Consider the following 20991-nt stretch of genomic DNA (forward strand, 5'->3'; position numbering starts at 1 on the left):
CACTAACATTTTTGCCAAGAAAAATCCAAATGGGATTAACAGGAACAGCTGAAGTAAGTGGGGGGGGGGCTTAATTGATAGCTCAGGATAACACATATATCTGAGGTAGAATTTGAACTCAGATCTCCCTGGCTCCAAGCTTAATACTCTATGCAATGCATCATGTAGGTGCTTGATAAATGCATGCTTGTCTCTTCATTGCCCAAAGTGCCCCAAGAAAGTCAACCACCCAGGTCTCCAGACTCAATGCAACCCTTGAGGGGGCCTCTTTGGATTTCCATCTGGGCTACAGAAGTATTTTCCTGTTTTTGTTTTAATAGACTTATTTACAAATGCTTCGGCTTCTGGGCTGCAGACCTGCGCTTTGCTCTGGACTATCTCCCAACTGCAGGTTGCTGGAATGGTGCAATTCAAGTTGTGTAGTTGTGCAGTTGTGAGCTTGTAATGTTATCAAATTGTAGTCGTGACCCCGATAAGAACACTGCTTGAGAGGTTAATGAAGTCATGGGAACCTCCAGACCCAAATCCCAGTCTTCTCATGTTTATTACTTTTAGTCAATACGGATGGTGAACCCATTTATCTCTGTAGCCTTGCAGTACCCTTAGCCAGGGGACCCTGACGGTGCTGAAAAATGCTTCCTTATTTTGCCGTAAGTGGGAGAGACATTTGTTAAGGATCCTTGCCCCACAAAGACTTAGAGCCCCAGAGAATGGAGCGTAGTTACTAAAAGGTTGGAGGAGGGATAATGGAGGTGGACAGATCTGGATTTTACAAAATTGGCTGCAAGGAAGTATGAATTAAAAAAACAAAACAAAACAAAACAAAACTTTAAAATCATTCACTAGCTAAAATATCTTAAAAGACCCATGGGAGAATGGAAGAGATGTGATTTGGGTTTGGGGCACAGGTGGGAGTAGGGAGTGGGAGGAAGATGAGGAAAGAGGCTCAAAGATCTAGAATGGTTTATCTTAAAAATACCCCCCTCTCACCAAAGGCACCAAGCTCAGCACACATTCTGAAGGTCTCATGGTTGGAGGTTACAAGATGCCAGATAATTCAGCCATCACCTGTGAGTGGGTAGGATTTGCTGTAGTATTGCAGTGCCTAGGTTATAATAGGAGCTTTAAAATGTTGATGGAATTAATGTGGGGTTTTTTGTTTTGTTTTGTTTTATGTGGAGTAGAAGGAAAACTTTGGATCATAGAGGTGATGGGGTTTGGACAAAAGCATCAAGAATATATGCATATAAGCAAAATAACTGTATGGATATGGATAAATATATTGTATTTAACATATGCTTTAACATATTTAACCTGTATTATTGGTCTACCTGACATCTGGGGGAAGGAGTGGGGGGAAGGAGGGGAAAAATTGGAACAAAAGGTTTTGCAACTGTCAATGATGAAAAATTACCCATGCATATATTTTATAAATAAAAAGCTATAATAAAAAAGAAAGAAAAAGAATATATGCATATAATAATATATTATAATATATAATAATAATATAATAATATGCCTGTGAGTTAAGAAAAAAAATCTGCTTGTCAATGTGATAATATTCTCCTTTAACTAAAAATAAGGAAGCCACTGGAAAAATTAAATTCAATGAATCCATTTATGAAGAAGATTTTGCAAAATGAAGCTATTTCTGAGAATGTCCAGATGAGTAGACAGCCACAGAAACAATGCTTTGTGCCAATCCTGCCCCCCCCTCTTGTAAAAGAACTAGTCCCTTTCAATAAATGTTTTCCTTGGTCTTTGTAAAAGTAGGGGTCGTAAGTGATTTCATGCCCCTTTCTTCCTCTGTAAAACAGATAATTGTTGTTAGGGAAGCACTTTGTTCTTTTAGATTTTGTTTTGTTTTGTTTTTATCCAAGAAATTTGTTGATCCAGATCAGTAGCAAAATAGAAGCCATAGAAAGTATACAGAGAGAAGAAATACCAAAGAAGATACAGAGTAAAAGAACTCTCCCACTGGAACAAGCTCGAACAAGAGTTCTAGATCTCACCCTGGGAAACGGGACATGATGGAGACTTCTAGTTTTTCTCCTGCTGACTTTTTCCCGCACTCTTTTTTCCCCAATCTAAAGTAGAGCTTACATCTTCCAGTTTTTCTTTCAAAGCTGGAAGCTAGAAGAATCCCAAGTGACTGCAGAACTTGAAGCAACTAGAAGGAACTGCCAAAAGAGAATCTTAAGCTCAAAAAAGCAAACCTCTTCTCTCTCTCATACTCAACTTCCCTGGTCCTCCCAAAGGCTTGAAGCACTGATCTCCACCAAGGAAGAGAGTCCCATATCGATGGACTTTGGGACTCAGGTTACGTTCCTCCTTACATTCCTCAGTACGGGGGTACTGAAAGTCTTTTCAGGCCCTTGTAAAGATCAGCTAGAGCAAGTCTAGAACCTATGACTATACAGTATAAACACATGCATCAGTGCTTTAAAATGAGAGATTTTGGGGGGGATTTTGGTACCATTAAAAGTACACAAATACATATTAGCAGTATATACAGTAGACATAACACTAGAGTGAATAGATGGAACCTTTTTTTTCTGCCAAGAGCCAAGTGGATATTTATATCATTTGAAGGTCAAACAAAATTATCAACTTACAGAACTCAAGCAATAGGAAGTTGCTGTACTTAGCTTTCAGCTCATCATCACTTGTGGTTGCTTTAGCAAATGATTTGGCCAGATGTTCCCCACCTTTAATATAGAACATCAATTGGGGGAATATTCCAGTGACATGTGTTCATGCACATTTTAAAAGCCAATGATGAGAGCTTTAAAGTATTTCAGGTTATTATCATTTTTTATATTATTATAATTATTGTGTTAATTGTTATCTTGGTTCTGCTTATTCAGCTCTGTATTAATTCATGTCTTCCAAGTTCAATAATATATGTGTGTGTGTGTGTGTGTGTGTGTGTATCCTTTCCCTCTTTATTGCTCTCTTAGATTCTAATATTGAATAGCAATTACAGTTACTTACCTTTCTCCTTTTTACCTCAGACTATCTCCTTTCCACTGTCTGAAAGAAGGGGTGATGGAGGAGGGAGAAGATGAGGATTAAAAATAAGGATAGTCTTAGTAACAGTTTGGAAATTGGTTGAGGATACTTGAGTTTATATCAATTAAATCTGATTCAGTAAACATTTATCAAGCACCTACCAGGTGCTAAGCAAAATGGTTCTAGGCTCGCTTTAAATGTGTACATACTGGCTTTTTCAAAAAAATATAATCTCCTGGCTAAAATGACAGGAAAAGATAATGATAAATTGTTGGAGGGGATGTGGGAATATTGGCATAGTAACACAATGTTAGTGGAGTTGTGAACTGATTCAAGCATTCTGGAGAGCGATTTAGAACTATGCCCAAAGGGCTGTAAAAGTGTGCATACCCTTTGACCCAACAGTGTTACTACTGGGCTTATATCCCAAAGAGATCATAAAGAAAGGAAAGGGACCTGTATGTGCAAGAATGTTTGTGGCAGCCCCTTTGTAGTGGCTAGAAACTGGAAACAGAGTAGATGTCCATCAATTGGAGAATGGCTGAATAAATTGTGGTATATGTATGTTATGGAATATTATTGTTCTGTAAGAAATGACCAACAGGATGAATACAGAGAGGCCTGGAGATTCTTACATGAAATGATGATGAGTGAAATGAGCAGGACCAGGAGACCATTGTACTCTTCAACAACAATACTATATGAGGATCAATTCTGATGGACGTGGATGTGGCCCTCTTCAACAATGAGGTGATTCAGGCCAATTCCAATAGACCTGTAATGTAGAGAGCCATCTGCACCCCTAGAGAGGACTGTGGGGACTGAGTGTGGATCACAGCATACCTATTTTCACCCTTTTGTCATTGTTTACTTGCTTTTCTTTCTCACTTTTTTCCCTTTTTGATCTGATTTTTCTTGTTCAGCATGATAAATGTGGAAATATGCATAGAACTGCCCATGTTTAACATATATTAGATACAAGTCATTCTCCAAATTGATAAATGGTCAAAGAATATTAACAATATTTTGTTTTTTGTTTTTGTTTGCTGAGGCAATAGGGATTAAGTGACTTGCCCAGAGTCACACAACTAGAAATCAGATTTTAACTCAGATCCTCCTGATATCAGGATTGGTGCTCTATCTACCGTGCCACCTAGCCCCCCTTATCATTTTCAGTTAACAAAATTAAAACCATCTATAGTCATATGAAAAAATGTTCTAAATCACTATTGATTACAGAAATGCAAATTAAACAACTCTGAGGTATCATTTTACACCTCTCAGATTGGCTAAAATGATAGGAAAAGATGTGGGAAAATTGGACACTGGTGCATTGTTGGTGGAGTTGTGAAATGATCCAACCATTCTGGAGAGCAATCTGGGACTAAGCCCAAAGGGCTGTAAAAGTGTGCATATCCTTTGACCCAGCAGTGCCATTACTGGGTCTGTATCCCAAGATATCCCAGTGGATAGAAGGTTAAGCTTGGGGTCAGGAAGACTCATCTTCCTAATTTCCTCATTTCAAAGGTGATTAAGTGAGTTGTCCAGAACTATGCAGATTTAAGTGTCTGGGGCCACATTTGAATCACTAGCACTAGCACTCATTATAGTTACATCACCTTGCTGTCCCATACTGATTGATACTCATTATCCAAAGCTGGTACCCATGGAGATCTCCCATGCTCCCACTCCAGTGGCTTCCTACTGCCTCTGGAATGAAATATAAAATCTGTTTGCTTTTTAAAGCAATTTACATCTGTACCCAACCTATTCCAGCATCAGTGGATTTAACTCTGTGATGCAGCCACATAAAACACTTCATCTTCCGTATATTTGAACTGGTTATCTCACATGCTTGAAATGCTCTCTCCTTACTTCTGCCTCATGGAGTCCCCTTCTTTCTTTAAGGGGAAGTTCAACACTTTCTTCTGCAAGAATCCTTTCTTTGTCCCTCTGTCCTCATCCCCACCTCCCAACCCTAAAATAGTCCTGAAGAATTAATTCCTCCCATTGCAGTTAATTTGACTGCAAATCAATAACTCTGGGATCCAGGCTAAAAGGCAAAACTTTTAATTAATATTAACTGATGGGCAATTGCTTGCTAGGTAGCAACTCTGGACAACAAAGTGAGATATACATAGATGCAGGTTTTTTAGGGCAATACTACCAGCAGCAAAAAGAGCTTTTTAGTGAAGATGCTCAGTCATGTGGTTTATTGAGAGAGTAATTAATATGGCCAGTTGTGTGACCCTAGGCAAGTCACACAATCCTGTTTGCCTCAATTCCTCATCTGCAAAATTAGTTGGAGAAGAAAATAGCAAACCATTCCAGTATGTTTGCTAAGAAAACCTCAAATGGGATCACAAGAAAAAAAATTAATCCAGACAAGATGTCACATGATGGAGTGGGGGAGAGTGGGAAATAAACAGCTCAATCTTGGATTTGTAAAATTTTAACCTTGTCTCAAAAGTCACCAAAGATCAGGTCTGTTTGGATTGGGGATATTTCCCAGTGGTTAATCTCATCTGATTATCTTGGGGGGGAGGGCAATTTCCTAGCTGGTAGTGGAAGTTCTTTATGACAAAATCTAGTTGAATATGAACTGAGAATTTGTCTTCATTTACAAAATCCTAAAAAAAATCTTAATTTCTTTGACTTCTAAAACTCTTTCTGGAGAGATGTTTCCCAACCTCACCTCCCAAAGGCACAGCACACAAATTTTAAGTTGTATATATTTATATCTATTTTTATATTTTATATTTATATTTTACATAATCTTATTTTATTTAATATTTAATAATAATGATATTTAACATTTATATAATACCTACTATGTGCTAGACATCATGCTTTGCATTTTACAAAGATTATTTCATTTGATTTTTATAACAACTTTAGAATCATTCTATTTTACAGATAAAAAAACTGAGGCAGGCAAGGATCTGGGGTCACTTGGTTTGTCAGCATTTTAGGCCATTTTTGATCTCAGGCCCTCATGACTCCAGGCCCAGTTGTCTGTCCAGTATGTCACCCATTTATGCTATAAGGATATACATATATATATACATATACATACATACATATATACATTCTATGAGAGACTGCTCCATTATCACCACCTCCTCCTCCATTTGAATACTCGTTCCTAGTAAGTAGGAATTGTTTCATTCTTTGTAAGTGCATCCCCAGTGTCTGGCACAGACTCCTGGAACAGACAAGCAACTTAAAAGTGATGATTGATTGGGCTGAGAGGCCACAACAAATAAAAGCGGTGATCCCCAAAAGCTGACATGATGTTGAAACAAGTTGGACTTTTCTACGTATTTCTCTTTCTGTGTTTCTGGCTTTCTCTTCATTTTCTCTTTTACCCCTGCACTGTTGGGCACAAACTATTTGGCTGATAGTGATAAAGTTAAATTAAGGCTGTGAGCATGTCAATTGTCAAGTTGTATGCTACCTTAAAAGAGGAAGTAGAATGGAAATTTGTGGTGTAAAAAGAGCAGCTGTTGCAGTGTGGGTCAGAATTCAGAACTATTGGGTTTGGCTTCTTCCAACTGTAATTCTGACATTGATATGACAGTGGGGAAAATAATTTATTTCTGCCTCATTTTACCCTTCTGTAAATTATGGCTCACCAATTCTTCATTGTTGAAGTATTTGTTGAGCATCTACTATGTGCCATTCACTGGACTAAATGTTTTTGTTTTTTGTTTTTGTTTTTTTTTTCCCCTGAGGCTGGGGTTAAGTGACTTGCCCAGGGTCACACAGCTAGGAAGTGTTAAGTGTCTGAGACCAGATTTGAACTCAGATCCTCCTGAATTCAGGGCTGGTGCTCTATCCACAGCGCCACCTAGCTGCTCCCTACTGGACTAAATGTTAAGTGTGATAGGTAAGTCCCTAAATCATGGCTTGGATTTTTTAGAAATTACAAGGGCGACTGATGGGATGGAAGTGGGAAGAATCAGAAAGAAGACATATTCAGCTAACTGTAATATTGTGAATATCAAAAGAGTTTATGGAATACTAGCTACAATCATGCTTTAATTTTCTACCAGATCACTGAATTACTGCTTATTAAGCACCCACCAAGTGACAGGACACATTGCTGAGTGCTACGGTTACAAAAAGAGCAAAAGATCACACCTGGCCTCAGGGAGCTTACACTTTGAATCAGGCTCTAACCAGGATAAAAAGGAGTAGAGAGGGAGAAAGCACTGGAATGAACATTTCCTGAAAAAGGCAGTGTTTTACACTCCAAGGCAAGGAGGTGCTGAGTCAGAGCCGAGAGGGTAGAGCATTCCAGGATAAGGTTTCCTGGGGCAGAGTTTAGAGTAGCTCAAAGTCCAGTTCACTTTCGAGTTGCTCTTTGTGGCTCCCAAGGACAGAACTAGGGGCTGCGGTGGGAGAAGTGGCAAAGACAGATTTCAGCTCCTCCTAAACAAAGACAAATTTCCTCACTATAAATGAAGGCTGTCTCAGGGGGGAATGGAATAAAGTTGGAATTAGGGAGATTTCCATCACTGGAGGCGTTGAATAATGTCTCACTGACCAATTTGTTGGGTTGTTATAGAAGATTCTCGTTTTAGGAACCCCTGAGATAAGAGGGCTTTGAGATCCCTTCCAAGTGATAGACTCTGATTCTGTTCATTTTGTAAAGTGACCTTGGTCACTAAATACATCTACCATCCCTGACCCCTGTTTTGCAAATGCTTTACCATGAGTATTGGGAGGGGGTACAGATCAGGGAGAATGGCGATCTCTATTCCTGGAGACAAAAACTATTTTTTTTCACAATTTTTATTATGTGGCTTATTAACACATAATTATTAGCACTTATTAGCACTGTCTTCTTAGCAGTGAACAGGCAGCAACATCTTTACAGATGAAGGACAAAACATTTGTTAGTTCCTACCTCTCCCTTTTATTTTTAAGTTCACACAGTTTGGCAATTAATAGCACCCGTATCCCAATCCCACTCTTTCATGATGTCATCCTTATGACTCTTTATTGCACATAACTGTCATTTTTAGTGGGATGGGTTTGAGCGGCTGTGTCCTTGTGCTCAAATGCACACACGTAGGCTTTGTTAAGCCTGGATACAGAGCTGCTGGGTTTGAGTCTGACATTACGTTGGGGGAGCACAGAGTGGGGCTGGTCTGAGAAGTAAATCTGCTGACATGAAGAGGCAGGATTTTTTTTAACCATTAAAGTCACACATGTACAGAGAGAATTGCAGAGAACATCCTCCATCCTTCCTATATGGTACCTGGCAAATGAGGCCAGAATGAGCCACGCAGAGACTTCCTGTTCAAAACAAGCCAGTCAGCTAGTTCCCATGCTCCAGCTTGGAAAACAAGCCCCTGCTGCAGGTCTCGCAGCTTTTGCACAGATGAGAATCCCTGGGCCAACCCCTGAGCGCAGGGGATTTTCGAGGCGCCGGGACCCCGGATGAAGCATCCGAAGACATCACTTATCCTTGTCTGGCAGACTGGTACCTCAACTCTCCAGTCTTCTCTGCCTCGCTCGGGGAGAAAAGTGAAAGCACTGTTCTTATTAATCGATGAAGTTTCCAGGCCCTTGCCAGTTTTCATGCCTAATGGAAGTACAGCTTCCTCCTTGTTCTTCACCCCGCTGGAGCCCTCCCTGCCCACTGGGATCGCTCAGAGCACTGTGACTGGCCCCTCTGCGGCCTGGCCTAACTGGTGTTAGCGTTTATTCCATGCACTATTATCCGTGATAGATACATTCCTACGGACTGCCCCCTCGGTCTCTCCCATCCCAGAGGCCGGGACTCCGCGCCTGGGTCTCGGACCCCGGCCCACAGCCCGGCGACTACTACGTGATAGTTGCTCTGCAAACGCTGGGTGACTGATTTTATTTCTCCCGAGTTGGCTCGCTTCTCTGTCAGCCGTGTGTGATAGATCTTTATTGTATTGAATGGGGAATCATAGGCACGTCCTATATTCTTTCCCAGTTTGAAAGGCATTAGGAAGCTCGCTTTACCACGTTTCTCTCGCTGACTTTTGGGGAACTTTACAGCCTTCCTTTGGGGAGGGCTTGTGGTACACTCAGAAGTTGGAATCATTTTTAAACAAAGCCCTGCTGGTTACTCGGTCTGGGGTAAGATGTGCCCGGCGGTCCCGGGACGCTCACGGGGGTGTTTGGGGGCCGCCCGAAAAGTGTTTCTTGTGCACGGTGTGAAGCGGCGAGCGCTACGGAGAACGCAACGCGCCCCGGTGGCGGTTTGATTACCCCCAGCGCGGAGTCTCCCAAAGGCCGGTCCCCGCGGAGCACGTGCGCGGGGGCAGACCCCCCCCCCCCCGCCCCGGAGCTGGAGCGCCGGGCCCGCCCACCTGCGCCCTCGCGGCGGGCTCTCCTCCCCACCCCTCCGGCGTTGGCGGGCGCAGCCCCTCTCCCCGGGGAGGGCCCCCTCCCCCCGAGCGCTCCCCAGCCCCCTCTCCTCTCTTTCGCCCAGGGCGGAGTTTCCTCCTTCTGCTCATTGTTCCAAACCGGAGTGCCCGCCCAGCCCGCGCCGCCGCCTCGGGCGGCTCCTGGGGGGAGGGGAGGGGAGGGGGCGTGGGAGGGGGCGGGACGGGGCGACGTGAAGAGGCGCTCCGCGGCCGCCGCCCCCAGCCCGGCACTGCCCGCCCCGCCTCGGACGCGGTCGGTTCTCAGGCTCCCTCGGCTGCAGCTCCGCGCCCGTTGCGCTCCGCGCCCGGCCCGGCTCTGCGGCAGGAGGAGGAGCGGCAGGAGGCGCGGAGAGCGGGGCCCGCCGAGCAGCGGCGGAGAGCGGACGCGCCCCGACCAGCCCCGGACCGCGCTCCGCGGCTCCGAGCCCGCCGCACGGCTCCCGCAGCACCTGCTCCCGAGGCCCCGGCGCGAGGACAGGATGCGCTCGGCGCTGCTGCTGCTGCTGTTGCTCGCGCCCCGGGCGCTGGGTGAGTGCGTGCCCCGGCCCGGCCGGTCCTCTTCCGCCCCTCCGGGGGCTTGCGGAGACCCTCCTCGCCGCCTCCCTCGCGCTTCCATCTCTCAGCTTTCCTCCCCCCGCCGGCCCCGGGCTGCTCGGGCGGGCGGACCAGGCGCTCGCGCTCCCGATGGGAGCCCGTGGCGCCCCCCTCCCAGGGGACCGGCGTGGCGAAGGCCACGCGACGGGTCCTGACCTTGGATCCACCTGACTCCCGCCGCTTCCACCCGCCCCGCCCCCGCCAGCAGGTGCAAATCTCCTCGGGGCTGGTGCAGTCCAGGCATCCCCGGCAGGAGGGAGCTGGGGCCTTCCGGAGCCGCGGAGGGGCTCGGGCCGCCTCTCGGGGTTCCTCTGGTCCGCGGTTCCCACCCGCCACCTCCGACTGTGTCTCTGTGAGCCGGAGGCACTGCTCCCCTCCCCCATTAACCTGGGCGGGGAGGGGGGTCTGAGAGCGCCGGCTGCGGGAGGAAGTTTCCGAGGTAACTCACCTGCGGGAGCATGGCCTGTCCGGGGCGCCTCCCCTCAGTCCCGGAGCGTGCGGGGGAGGGGGGCGGGTTAGAGAGAACGTGGTCAGATAATTCTGACTGACCGCTGGCCAGCGCGCGAGAGCTTCCTCAGGGTGGGGAACAAGCTCCGCCAGCAGGTAGCGGCCCCTGCGTCCTGCCCGGGATCCCCGGCTCTCTCCGCGCACAAAGGAACGTGGTTCCGCACTGGGGCCCCCGGCGCGGTACTTGAGCCTCCCCCCAGCGGTACTTCTGTCCCGGGGCATCCCAGGAGAAGGCGGGGACCACGCAGGGAGGGGGAGAGCCCCGTCAGGCCCGGGGAGGACACTCGAAGTCTGCCGTTGGCGTCGCCCCCTCCCCCGGAGGGATGCGACAGCGGGCGGAGAGGAACGAGAGCAGAGAAGGGAAGTGGGGTCGGTAAAAGGGGCTTGTGCTCCTGAAGTGGCTGGCAGGTTCTGGGGGAGGCGCCCCTCCAACCCGTGTCCACTTATGGGAGAGGGTCACTCAGCCCCGGACTTGTGCGCCCCCAGGCAAGGACTCCGCAGGGGAGGGGGAGCTCTTTGTCCTCTCCGTGACCTTCGTGCCTCAGTTTAGTGTATTAGAGTGGGGCGCTTCGCTCGCCCTTCCGGGGGAGGCGCGTGAGACTTGCCCCCGCGCTCCGAGGAGAGGGAGACGTGCTGCAGGCGGGTAAGTCCAGTTTACAGCACTTCCAAGAGATGCCGCCGGACTTTGCAGTGAGCAGACGCAGCTACCTCGGGGTCTTGTGCGGGCCATGGCTGCGATTATTAATTTTTAAACAGCGATCACCCCAGCAGTTTGAGACGGCTATTGTGTGGGGGAGATGATAAAATGCACAGATGTCAGCTGGTGTTACTTACTGTGAGCAGTCACACAGTGAGGGTTTCTCGGCCCGAAATATCCAGCCCGTTAAGGCATGTGCATGAGGTGCCATTTCTGCCCACCTCTCCCCTGGGGAACACGGAGTTAGACGTTGGATGGATGCGGGGTGCGCACGGGGGAAATGGGGGGTAGGAGGGAGAGGGAAAGAACTTCCTGAGAGAAGGGGGCGCCTCTGAATGCAGCATTTCTGGGGCGTGAGCACCTCGCTAAGGAGGTAGGGCAGCAGAACCTTTGGGAAGCCGTCTAAGGTCCGGGCCCCTTTGTCTGCAGTGGGGCCGGTGTGGGAGGGGGAGCCTGGAAGCGGCACCTCCGCCACCCCATCGCCAACAGTTTTGCGGGAGGAGGGCGTGGCTGCAGTAAACTGCCTGTCTCGGGTCAGGCGTCTGCAGGAATCCCTGGTGTGCATCCTGGGAGAAAACCAGAAGATGGAACACAAGTTTAATGTGGCGAAGATTAATACCACTTCTCTGATAAGAACAAAACCCGGCCTTTATTTGCACAGCTAGTGTTTAAAGGAAGAGACCTCATTGATGAACTCATCTTGTAGACATTTCCTAATTCACACAAGTATTTAGGATTTTCCGGGGGAGGATGAAGGGGTAAGGGCGGTTATCTCTCTCTATAGCAGAAAGTTTTATGCTGAAAATCAGCCAGGCAGATTGTTCCACCATTTAAACCCACACTGGGCGGCCAGGTGCCAAAGCGGACAGAGTCCCTGCTTGGAGTCGGGGAGATTCCTTTACTCCAAGTTCAAATCTGGCTCCAGAAACCTGATTGTGACTGTGGCAAGTCACTTAACCACATTTGTGTCCATTTCTTCATCCATAAAATGAACTGGAAAAGGAAGCGGCAAGCCGCTCCACTGCCTTTGCCGAGAAAACTCCGGCTCCGAGACATGATAAGGTGTACGCTTGCCCCGTCTGCCAAATTGGAAAAGAGGCAGAATAGAAGCATGGAACCATTTAGGTAAAGGTCTCTTTCCTCAGTCAGTGATCCCCCTTCTTACTATGGGGGAGGAAAATGGAAACATCCATCCATAGGGGTTAGTGACTTTTCCCCAAGATCCTCTAGGAAGGGAAGTTTCTGACGTGGGATTTGAATCCAGGTCCAAATACAGTGAGTGAGTTTTTTCCCCAATACATGTGAATTATTCCCCAGTGATGTGAAACCCACTCTGTTGGGGCCATTTGGGATGGGCTGCTTCACCGCAACTGCTTTGTCTGGCGAAAAGCTTTCCAAGCTCGGTAATAGCCCAGGCAGCCGTGTCCAGTGAAAAGAACACCTTAGTGAAAGACTCCGTGTATCTCCCCTCACCTAGCTTCTTCTTTTTTTTTTTTTCCCTTCAGTACTGTTCCCTTATTTTCAACATTTCATGGAGTCACACTGGAAGGGATGCTAGTAATCCAACCTTCTTCTTTTACAGATGAGGAAACCGAGTCACACTGTAGTTTAGGCAACTTGGCTGAAGATCACACGGTTAATAAATAAATGAACCCTGGTCTAGCTGACGCCCAAATCCAAGGTTTTGTTCACAATTATACGCTGCCCTTCTATATGTTAGATTCCTTCAGTATTTCAAAAATGGTTATCATTCAGCAGCTTGGCGATTTCCCTAACCCTCACTTAATGAGAGAGTTCATGAGCTTCCATACAGCTGTACAACGCGTGGTAGTGTTGTCTGTTCTGTGTTTGCCTGGTTTTTGAGAATACAGTGGAAGTATTGGAGTAAGACCTAAGCTGGATCACCGTACTTAAAATGACTTGATAGCATGATTGATCTGATAGGCTCAACAAGTATTTCTCTTAAAAATTAATATTACTTTTTACAACATCATATCCATTTCCCAGTATGCCTTCCCTTCCCAGAGAGCCTGTCACTTATGAGGGAATAAAATGGTGGGGGGACAAGTTGAGAAAAAACCAGGTAAAACAAAACTGATAGTATATGTAATGCTCCAAACTCATAGGCTTCTATCTATGTTATGAAGAAGAGACGCCCTTCTATCTCTTCACCAGGGCCAAGCCATTTTTAACATCACAGCATAGAGTTTCATAAGGATTTTGTTTTTGTTTTTTAAAACACCTGCCATTGTTTAGTTGCTGCGCTAGGCTGTCCCTGCTGACCACTGATGAGAAGTGGGTGGGCAAGAATCAGGAACGTCTGCTTTCCTCCCCAACCTCACTTCAGCTGAATATATCTGTCCCTGGCCGAGTCACCTTGGTTGCCAATTAAAATACCACCTTTTGGCTTGTATTTGACATTTAACAAGATTCCTGATACTAAGTAACTGCCTAATAAAAGTTTATTGATCAATTGTGATTAAATAAAATAACCTTAAAGCACCATCTAAATATGAGCTATTACTATTATCTTTTTTCAGTTATTCAAATTGTGCTAAAAGCAATGTGAATGAGAAACTAAGGATGTATTTGGAAATAATCGGGGAAGGTTTCCTAAAAGGCTTATTTTTTTCTGGGTTTGATAGATGGAAAGTTTCTAATAGTGCAGTAGGCAGGACATTGAGCTTTTGAAGAAAGGCACATAAGCAAAATGCTTTACAGATATTACATTTTAAAAACATTTTATCTTGTGAGGTGGCTTTTATGCTCATTTTAAGGTTGAGGAAACTGAGGCAGACTGATTAAGTGAGTAGCCCACCAGACTATACAATTCTGAGGCTTAATTTCAAGGCTCTTCTTCTAGATAACAAGCCTGCCCCTATCCACGGCATCCACTGATGCTTTTGAGTCTGAAAATAAGAATTCCTGCCCAGCCTTTTGGACAAGTCTGTTAGTCCATATGAGTTTCTCCAGAAAAATAGTTACACCTTCTAACCTCCAAGTTACTGTGAGAGTCAAAAGAGAAAATGGATGTCAGTCAATAAATGTTTACTAATCAGCTATTCTTTTTGAGGAATTCTAAGGTTTGGCAAAAGACATCCCTTCCCTCAAGAAGTTTGCAGTTTAATTGAGGAGGGGGAAAGGCTGGAAAGGGAATGACCCCACAAAAGAAAGCTAAAAAGCTTTCTGTTAGGGACATAGTCTGGTGGGGAATCCTGGAAAAGTGGGAAATGAATGCATTTCCATTCAAAGAGTGCTCCTTTTGTAACCTATGTAAATGTAAACCACTATATAATGGTGACTGCATTCCAGAGGAAAGAATGGGGTTTGTAAGGGGATGGAACTGGTAGGGGGCTCGGGGAAAGGATGCAGTCCTAAGAATGCAGTCTAGGAAGATGGGGACCACAAAGCCTAGAAGGGGATGAATGGGAGTGATGGGCTATTGAGGGAGGGAATTCCCTTGGTGGAAGCTCCACTTCAGGAGTAGACTGGGATGTTTTGTTTGTGAGATGAGCACAGACCCTTAGAGTCACTAACTCCGATCCATCAAGTGACAGATGAAGAAGGTTCTCAGATCAAAATGACTTGTCCAACAATTCCCAAACTGAGGACTCAGATGAACTCTTGGAGAGTGTGTGGGGTGTAATTGTAAATAGTGGGTTAGCGGAGGTGGTGGAGATTTTAAATAGTAATCTACTTTATCTTTTGGAACTTTTCCTAACTATTCACTGAGTATTGTTGGACTTGTTTGTTGTTCAGCCATTTACAATCTGTGTCTGACTCTTTGTGACCCCTTTTGAAGTTTTCTTGGCAGAGATACCAGATTGGTTTGCCATTTCCTTTTTCAGCTCATTTTGCAGATGAGGAAACTGAGGCAATGCTAAGTGACTCGCCCAGGGTCTTGCAATTAGTAAGTTTCTGAGGCCAGGTTTGAACTCTGGGAAATGAGAATTTCTGACTCCAAACCTGGTGCTCTATCCAGTGCACCACCTAGACAGCCCAGTATTAGAGCAAGCATGGTGAAGCTTTGTTTATTCTGGAGTGTGAGGACATGGAGAACCCCGGGCTCAGATGTGACGGTTTGGGCAGGAGCAGTACGGGAACCCAGCTGGCTGATAACGGGAAAGAACCGCCCCCCAATGCTGGAGTCCCACTGTAGGTGGTGGGAAAGTTATATATTAACATCACTCTCAGTACCGTGTACTGTTCCTCTTGGCTTTTCAGCTAAGGAAACTAGAGTGAAACTGGTATTTGATCTGAGACTTGAGTTGCCTGCTGGGTGGGGCTCTCCCTCTGATTCATTCCTCTTTGGGAATTGGGAAGCTTGGGGTGAGGGTTGGGTAGAGCAAAAACACTGGAGGAACGTTGAGGCAGAACTAATTAAGGATTAGGAAAGAAAGGTTTCCTGGCTGATTGAGGCCCCTACCAAAGGATTTCTTTCCATACCATATGAGTTGTGCACCCTGGACTTCAAGCTCTGCTCACAAGCCTCAGGCTGTGTCTCCCTAGAGATCAATTCTCCCAGTATCATCTTGGTACTTGGAAAGAGTACTGGCTTTGCCAGCTGGGCCTTGTTATGTTATTGTTGTATATATGTAATATATATTTATATTTAAAGTATGCAATATATGTATAACAGTTAAATTATACTATATATCATATATATATATTCCTGTAATATTCTACTCCTGTGGTCTTAAATAATCCACTTAATTTCTTTGGGACTCAAATTTCCTCATCTGTAAAATGAAAGCAGATTACATGACCTCTAAGATCCCTTCTTCCCTCCCTCCTCTTTTCCTCCCCCTCCCTCTTCCTTCCTTCTTTCCTTCCTTCCTTCCTTCCTTCCTTCTTTCCTTCCTTCCTTCCTTCCTTCCTTCCTTCCTTCCTTCCTTCCTTCCTTCCTTCCTTCCTTCCGCCCGTCCTTCCTTCCTTCCTTCCGCCCGTCCTTCCTTCCTTCCTTCCTTCCTTCCTTCCTTCCTTCCTTCCTTCCTTCCTTCCTTCCTTCCTTCCTTCCTTCCTTCCTTCCTTCCTTCCTTCCTTCCGTCCTTCCGTCCTTCTTTCCGTCCTTCCTTCCGTCCTTCTCTCCCTTCCTGGTAAGTGACTTTCCCAGGATCACACAGCTATATGTGGCCAAACTTGAACTCTGGAATTCCAGGACTGAGGCTCTATCCACTCCACCACCTAAGTGCCCCCTCTAAAGTTTCTCTGTGCTCTAAATCTGCAATCCCACATGCATCTGGGGCTGCTTTGGGGTCTGATTGAATTACTTCTGTTTTTAGCTGAGCATATCTATTTATGGGCCACATGACTCCATTAGTCCAGACTGGGGGGGGGGGAAGCAGAAGTGGTCATCTAATTAGCTGGCACACATGAACCTGTGGGGCTGACCACTTGCTCTGGTACCCTTGAGTAATTGACTTGTCACCAGGATGTCATGCTGGTCTGCTTAGATTAGTTAGTAATTAGAATTGAAGCCAAATATAATTATGTAATTAAATTTATGTTGTACCTCTTACCTCCCTTCTGCCACCTCCCCCCCCCCACTATTTTTTATCATGTTATTCACTGCTGGAAAACCTCTTTTTCCCTCCATTTTGGTGCATTTTAGCTACCCCCACAAGGAGTAAGCTGGAGCCAGCTGAATTGAACTAATTGACAAAGTCGAAAAATCAGGGCTTGATTTGTCATTTTGTTGATTGTCTAGACTTAATAAAGTGATAGAAGAGGATAATGTTTGTAATTTTAATAATGCAGATTAAATGTAAAAGGACATTCTGTGCACATTTTCTTTCCCAGAGAGTTAGTTTACCAGCACACCCCCTCTCTCCCCCTAGAGAAATAGAAGGGTATTATTGTTTGACATATCCAGGATTCCGTCATCTTCATGAGGGATTGTCATTCCATCAACACCCAGAAAGCGGTAAGGAAGTTAGAATCTGGAGGGAGATCTCAGATAGCACTTTAAAAAACCCCAGAGAGATTTGGGATTTGTGCCCAAAGAAGGACTGGCCTTTGAACGCAACTCTCCTGACTCTTTTATTCACTTATTTTTAATTGCACTCAACTCTGTGACCCCACATGGGTTTTCTTGATACAAAAGTGGTTTGTTGCTTCCTTCTTCAGCTCATTTTACAGATGAGTAAACTGAGGCTGACAGAAGTAAGTGACTTGCTCAGAGTCATATAGCTGGTGTCTTGAGGCTTCTTGACTCCAGAGTCACCTAGCTGCTCTCTTAATCCTGCCTTTTCTCATTTGTAAAATGGAAATGATACTGATCATTTCCTCCTTCATTGTATTGTGAAAGTTTTTGTTTGTTTTTAAGTAAAGCTTTTTTTTGGTAATTTCAAGATTACTTTATAAATTATAATATTAGGTGATGTGAACACCTCTCTCCAAGTATTATACAGTTTTTTTCATAATTGTGTTATTTTTTTTTTTGAGAAGTGTGTATTCAATCAACACTGTCTTGGATAAAACTTCTATATTGTTGTAACTTTTTTTTCTTTCTTATATAATTTTTTTATTTCTAAAACACATGCATAGATTGTTTTCAATATTCACTCTTGCAAAACTTTTATGTTCCATATTTTTTTCTCCCTCACTTCCCTCCACCCCCTCTCCTAGACGGCAGTTAATCCCATATATGTTAATCAGGTGCAGTTGTTCTATACTATTTCCACAATATTATGCTATATAAGAAAGATCAAAAAGGAAAAAATAAGAAAGAAAACAAAGTGCGAGGAAACAATAAGAAAAATGCAAATGCTATGCTGTGATCCACATTCAGTCCCTGAAGTTCTGTCTCTGGGTATAGATGGCTCTCCATCACAAGTCTATTGGAACTGACCCTAATCATCTCATTGTTGAAAGGAGCCATGTCCATCAGAATTGATGATCACATAATCTGGTTGCTCCTTGTGGAGGTTAAAGGAGAAGATGTACAGCAAGTGTCTTGTAGCTTTAAAAGCCATAAAATCCTTAGTAAGGGGGGCAGAGGTGATAGAGTACTGGTCTACCAAATCTGGATGATCCAGATTCCAATTCTACCAGTGTGGTTCCTTAGCTCGTCCTGGAAAAGGGATTTAGCTATAATAGGCTATAGATCAGAAGTGCACACTCTTTATGCGGCTTTTTTATTCAAACTGTGGCCACAGGAATTCCCAGCACGCACAGTGGTCCATGTTTCTGTTTTGCAGATCATTACCATCCTACCAGTTAGCTACCACTTGGCTTTTGGTATTATCACAGGGTTCCCAGTATGGCAATAATGAGTCTGAATGTGAGGGTCACCCTAAAGGAGGACAGGAGTCTGGTCCTCCTTCCCCCCTCACCAATTCCACCATTCTTATTGAATTGGAATTCTTGCTTTGTCCCAATGCAGTCCAAACACTAGAAATTTTTAACGTATTTTTTTTCCTAGTTCAAAACCCCAGTCTTGTTTTTCTGTCAGACCAGAATGTCCCACTGTAGTTACAGATTCAAGTTCTGATTCATATCTGAGCATGGAACTTTTTCCTTTTGTGGGGTAGAAAATGGCTCCTAGTTTTTCTTTTTCTTTCTTTTTTCAAATACACATAAAGTAGTTTTCAATATTCATTTTTATAAGATCTTGCATTCCAAATTTTTCTCCCTTGTCCTTTACTTCCCTCCTCCCCAAAATATCAAACAATCTGTTATAGGTTAAATACCTGAAATCCTTTTAAGCACATTTCCATATTTGTCATTTGTGCAAGAAAAATTGGACCAAAATGGGAAAAAAGCATGAGAAAGAAAACAAACAAGAAAGGTGAAAATATGCTTCCATCCACATTCAATCTCCGTAGTTCTCTCTCCATTTCCATAGGGGACTCTCCCTCCCTCCTTCTATCCCTCCTCTTCTTTCCTCTCTCCCTCCCTTTCCCCCCATCTCTCCCAAAAGATCCAAACCTTAGAGCAAAACTAACCCATCATGTCAGCGAAATCTGGCAGTAGATGTAAAGTTCCACATCTGTTTCCCCATATAAAAGAAGCGGTTGGTTGCCTTCTCATGTGAGCTCCTTCCTTACAAGAGAGTACAAAGGATCTCGTATACACAGAAGTGCGGGTTTTCTGTGTTCCAGGCTGAGCTGGAAGCTAACCCAGCATCTTCAGGATTCACTAAGGTTATCTGTAAAACCGCCAGAGCAATCTCTTTCTCTGAGTACTTCCTGGAGATCTCAGCTTTCCTTGGTGACCTGTCCTGCAGGACTGATGTGGCTGTGATGGATAGATTTCTTCTCTTGAAGCAAGTCCAATAGGTGGATATTTAGTCTTTTTGCTGCAGAAAGATCTTATTATAAAAGGTTGCACTATTTACTTTTTTTTTTTTTTTTTTTTGCCTTTCACTCTGCATCAGTTCATGGAAGTTCTTCCAGATTTTTCTGAAACTATTCCTTTTATCATTTCTTATGGCAGAATCATATTCTATTAGATTCATAAACCATATTTTTTCATTATTTTTAATTAATTCTCATTTATCACTCCCTCATTTTAACAATTTTTAAAATAAGTATATAGAGTTAAAGAAAATAAATCTCTAGCCATTAAGAGTAAAATGTGTTTTTTTTAAAAATTTTAAATCATCACTACTCCACTAGGAAGTAGTTAGCATGGTACATTCATTATCAGTTTTGGGGAATCCTGACTGGTCTTCATTGATCAGAATTCTGTGTTTTTTTTTTTCAGAGTTGTTAATTTTTTCATTTTTTCACTTAAAACTTATTTTGGGATAGAAGAATTGGAGAAACCTTTCAATAATACTACATATTCAAGTAAAACAGATTCTAATGTTGATTGTGCCCCCAAAAATAAATCTTCTCAATCTGTACTCTGAATCTATCACTTCTCCATCAAGGGGGTGGGCAGCATGCATTATGCCATCATTGGTTCTTTGTAATAAAGTCAACTTTCTGCATTGGTTGGAGTTCTTATTAAGACTTTCAGGGTTGTCTTTACGATCTTGTTATCATATATAATTTTTCTACAGATTCTGATCAGTTTACTCTGCATCAGTTAATATTGATCTTTTTCTGTAGACTCCCCAACATTTGTATTTGCCGATTGGATGATACCCATAACTTTTCTATGATATATTTTTTCTTTAAGCTATAGATATAATTTTTACCACTTGGGTAAACTGAGGTACTGAAGTGTTGGTCTTGTGCTGCAAACCTACTGTCTCTTCCCAGCCTTTCCTGGCTCCCGAATCATGAGAAGGGTCCTGGGCTTGACCTAGCAGTGTGCCCATTGGCCACACCCAGCCTCCTGCCGGTTTACCCGGTTGCATTCTCATTCTGTTTCACAAGTTGGGCTCTGTGTTTCCTTGGGCTCAGGGTTGCACCCCATCCGCCAATTGTAGTGGCAGGAAGACCATGCCCCTTAGTGAGAGAAGAAGATCTATGAGAATGATGCATTTGGAGATTTGGGAGCTAGGGAATTAGAATGGTGGGGGAGTGTTTGGGGGCCCTGAGGGAACTGGCTTCTGGGAGCTTGTTGGTTAGATATAACGGATGATCAAAATATGGGGATTTAAAGTGGGTTTTTAAAATAATTACTCAAGATTTCCAGCCTATTTTCCTTACAAGAATTCTGAATTTTGTAGTGCAAGTGTTACTATTCCATTTTATAGATGAGAAAATTGAGACTCAGAAAAGTTTAATAAGTGTGCCAGAATTTGAACCCTGATCTTATTAAGTCCAGCATTCTCTCTGTGTAATTCCGGGCAAGTCACAGAATTCTAGGTCTGCCGTT

The 20991-nt window shown here is 44.2% G+C and overlaps 1 protein-coding gene across 1 annotated transcript in view; it reads left to right on the forward strand.

Moving 5' to 3' along the window:
* The first annotated feature begins 9137 nt into the window (after window positions 1-9137).
* The window catches only part of PODXL (podocalyxin like), a 48201-nt gene continuing 36347 nt past the window's right edge, over window positions 9138-20991 (forward strand). The window contains exons 1-2 of the mRNA XM_074269562.1: window positions 9138-9254; window positions 9488-9950. Coding sequence (XP_074125663.1) covers window positions 9138-9254; window positions 9488-9950 — 580 coding nt within the window. The remainder of the gene's footprint in view (window positions 9255-9487; window positions 9951-20991) is intronic.

Source organism: Sminthopsis crassicaudata, chromosome 5 (genome assembly GCF_048593235.1).
Source record: "Sminthopsis crassicaudata isolate SCR6 chromosome 5, ASM4859323v1, whole genome shotgun sequence".
NCBI lineage: Eukaryota > Metazoa > Chordata > Mammalia > Dasyuromorphia > Dasyuridae > Sminthopsis > Sminthopsis crassicaudata.